Source organism: Bremia lactucae (genome assembly GCF_004359215.1).
Source record: "Bremia lactucae strain SF5 chromosome Unknown BlacSF5_NotPlaced_33_SHOA01000005.1_13182bp, whole genome shotgun sequence".
NCBI classification, from domain to species: Eukaryota; Oomycota; class Peronosporomycetes; order Peronosporales; family Peronosporaceae; genus Bremia; species Bremia lactucae.
In genome coordinates this window covers 10,367-13,182 of record NW_027152045.1, presented here as the reverse complement: position 1 = coordinate 13,182, position 2,816 = coordinate 10,367, and the positions used below count along the sequence as shown (strand labels likewise).

Sequence of the window (2,816 nt, the reverse complement as noted above, 5' to 3'; positions counted from 1 at the left end):
CAGATTCAGTTCTTGCAACCCTTGAGCAACTGATAAGGGGGAGGAAGAAACGTGCTTATTATCGCGGCCTTGCTGAAAGTTTGTTTTCGATTCACCGTGTATGTGATTTTATGCGCATCAACAAGTGTCCTGTTGTGTATTCGTTCTCATTGTCATACGTGGTGCGCTTATTCAACAACCTAGCCCGCATTGGCATCAAGCAAATTGGTTGCTGTTACGCTTATGATCGTATGGGAGCCCGCGATGTGCTGGTTGACTTAGGCGGAATTTGTATTGCTAGAAACCCGGATGATCCGAAGTTAGCAACCGCTAGATATGGCGAGAAGGTCAGCTACACTGAGCCCATTGTACTACGTAGTAGCTTTCCGAGAAGCGACGTCCGATCTGCAGTTGAGTTGATAGATGATGATTATGAAGTGAGTGCCGATGCACTAGCAATTGTGTCGAACATCATCATTGTCCGAAGCTTTTAAAAACCCGGAGATGCTAACGATGACAACGGCGACGGACAAGAGGAACACTAGCGCTAGAGCTGTTGGAAGCGACAGATGACGGTCCGGACCTACGCCTTACAACACGGAACTGCGTACTAACAGAGCTTGATGTCACGGACACATCAGAAGCCGATGACGCCCCGGCATCGTTGTTGTCCCGTGATGATGCACCCACTGGCGCACGACGTCTGGTTCGACGAACATCTGACGTGTTAACGGAAGTCGCTAGCCTTGCGCCTGATGAAACATCGCTAGGCTTAACGGATTCTAGGCTGAGTCCCACATTGAATTCGGATGGGAGCAAGTCATATTCATCTTGTTCTAACTCGTGATGGCTCTCCTTTACATCGTCCACGTAGTCCGCTGACCCAAGACTAGTGATACTGACCACATCATCATCATCATTACCATCTGGAGAAGGAGATCCAGCACGATTGGAACCACCGCTCTTGTTAAAGTCATCATTCTTCCGACGCCATTGAGTGCGCGCAACGCTTGGTGGCTTCTTCACCTTCGCTTTCCCGGGTGACTGCTTCTTTTCCTCAGACTCCCCTGTATGGAAAAGGTCAGAGAAGTCGGTTGTCTCGTGAAGGACTGTACGTTTCTTGACGATGGGAGTGACGGTGGGACCTGTTGAATCAACGTAGGAAGCAGTTGCAGTCAAAGAAGGGTTTATTAATGCAAAGAAAGCAATGACTGCGCTAAAGGAGATGATCAAATCGTCCATACAACGGAGCTTTGCCTCAAGGTCTGCACTCCCTACACTCTTGTTCTCCTGTCTCAGGTCATCACACGTCTTGATGATGCGGTCCTTCAATTCGTCGGTCGTCGTTGACATGACTTTCAGTGTCCTAAAGATACTTAGCTGCAGGTCACTGGTTTGTGACTTGATCCCTTGTTGATAGCCAGACATGTTATTACGCCCCTCGTTGCGGTCTTGTAACAGGGCAAATATTTGCTGTGCCACTTGCTCAACGTCACGAAAACCAACATGCTTGAAGAGGTTAATGACGTTGTCCAATCTTCCTGCCAACATGATGTCATACTCGCTGTAGATCTGTAGTTCGTGGCGGATGGTCACTTGTCCACGTTCTTGCGACTCAATGGCACCTAACATCTGGTTGTAAATAGCTCTAGCAGAGTCAGATGGCCGGCTATCCGGAAGCGATTTGAGAGGTGTCCTTACACGAGAAATGAAGACGGGGTTTTGTGCGTAGCTTGCTTCCACTTTCATTTGCATCAGCTTCTTCTTATCGGTTGATCCACTAGCTATCCTGAATGCTCGTTTTGGTAAGTCACCAAGGCAGGTTACAGATAGTTTACTGCATCCAGTCAGAGCGCAAATAACCATGAGCTCACTTATAAATTCCTGGAAACGGGATTCAAGTGTCACGCGCTCATAATCGGATGCGGAATTGACAGGAAGAACATTGATTCAAGCTATCCCTCGTGTTATAAGAGAATAGCTGCATGTCATGACGTCCATCACTTCTTGCAATCTGGATTCATTGCCAAGAGACAAGAACTGCCCGAGTACTTGTACGGATGGTGTGAAGCCATCAACGGTATCAGGGTAGAACGCAAAGGCAGATGCGATTGGTGGGAGGATCTTGGAAGAGTAAGGCTCCTGCCAGATCATGATGTTATTGAGAGGCAGGTAATCTGATATCATAAACAGATAGCGCTTGATTCTTATATCGATTGGTTTCATGATTACCGCTTCGCATGCAGCTAGATATCTGCCTGTCTTTTCCCTCATGTCTTGCTTGTGTGCTTCAATGATGTTAGAGAAGTCGGGCAAGTCTAATCTCAGATGATCAGGAGCGTCTTGAAGTCTTATCGACCCGTGNTCTCATTCGAAGGCTCATAATCAGCCGCCTGACGGGTATCAGGCGACTGTTCCATCCTCCCCGAGTCGGCCATTTCGTCCGACTCGCACTCATAATCGACCTCTAAAGAGGGGTCGTACTCACGTGGTGAATCACCACGTGCACTCGCAACACCAAGTGTTGTGCGAGTGGAAGACACTACGGTAGACGGAACGTCTACCGCAAGAGATAACAATGCGTCACCCGCGGCTGCACGAACCGCAGCCGAAGGTTCAACACTATCCTCACCCCGCATGAATTGTTCCTTCATGCGATGGAATTTAAAATGATGGATCTGACCAATCAAAATCATTTTAAAAATTAAGTGGTCATTTAGCGACCACTCCACCTAATGACATTCAGAGTGATTGTCGTTTAAGGGAGGGGTGATGTAACGGGGTGTATCGTTACATGAAATTAACAATAAAAGATTGTTAATTAATATTATCCAAAA

General features: G+C 47.4%; 1 protein-coding gene across 1 annotated transcript; it reads right to left on the bottom strand.

Moving 5' to 3' along the window:
• Nucleotides 1–431: 431 nt before the first annotated feature.
• CCR75_003557 (uncharacterized protein) lies at nucleotides 432–1,728 on the bottom strand (the record flags this gene model as incomplete). The annotated part of the gene is made up of 2 exons (XM_067961651.1): nucleotides 432–562; nucleotides 591–1,728. The coding sequence occupies 2 exons, from the start codon at nucleotides 1,726–1,728 to the stop codon at nucleotides 432–434; spliced, it is 1,269 nt and encodes a 422-aa protein (XP_067821326.1).
• Between the last annotated feature and the right edge of the window lie 1,088 nt (nucleotides 1,729–2,816).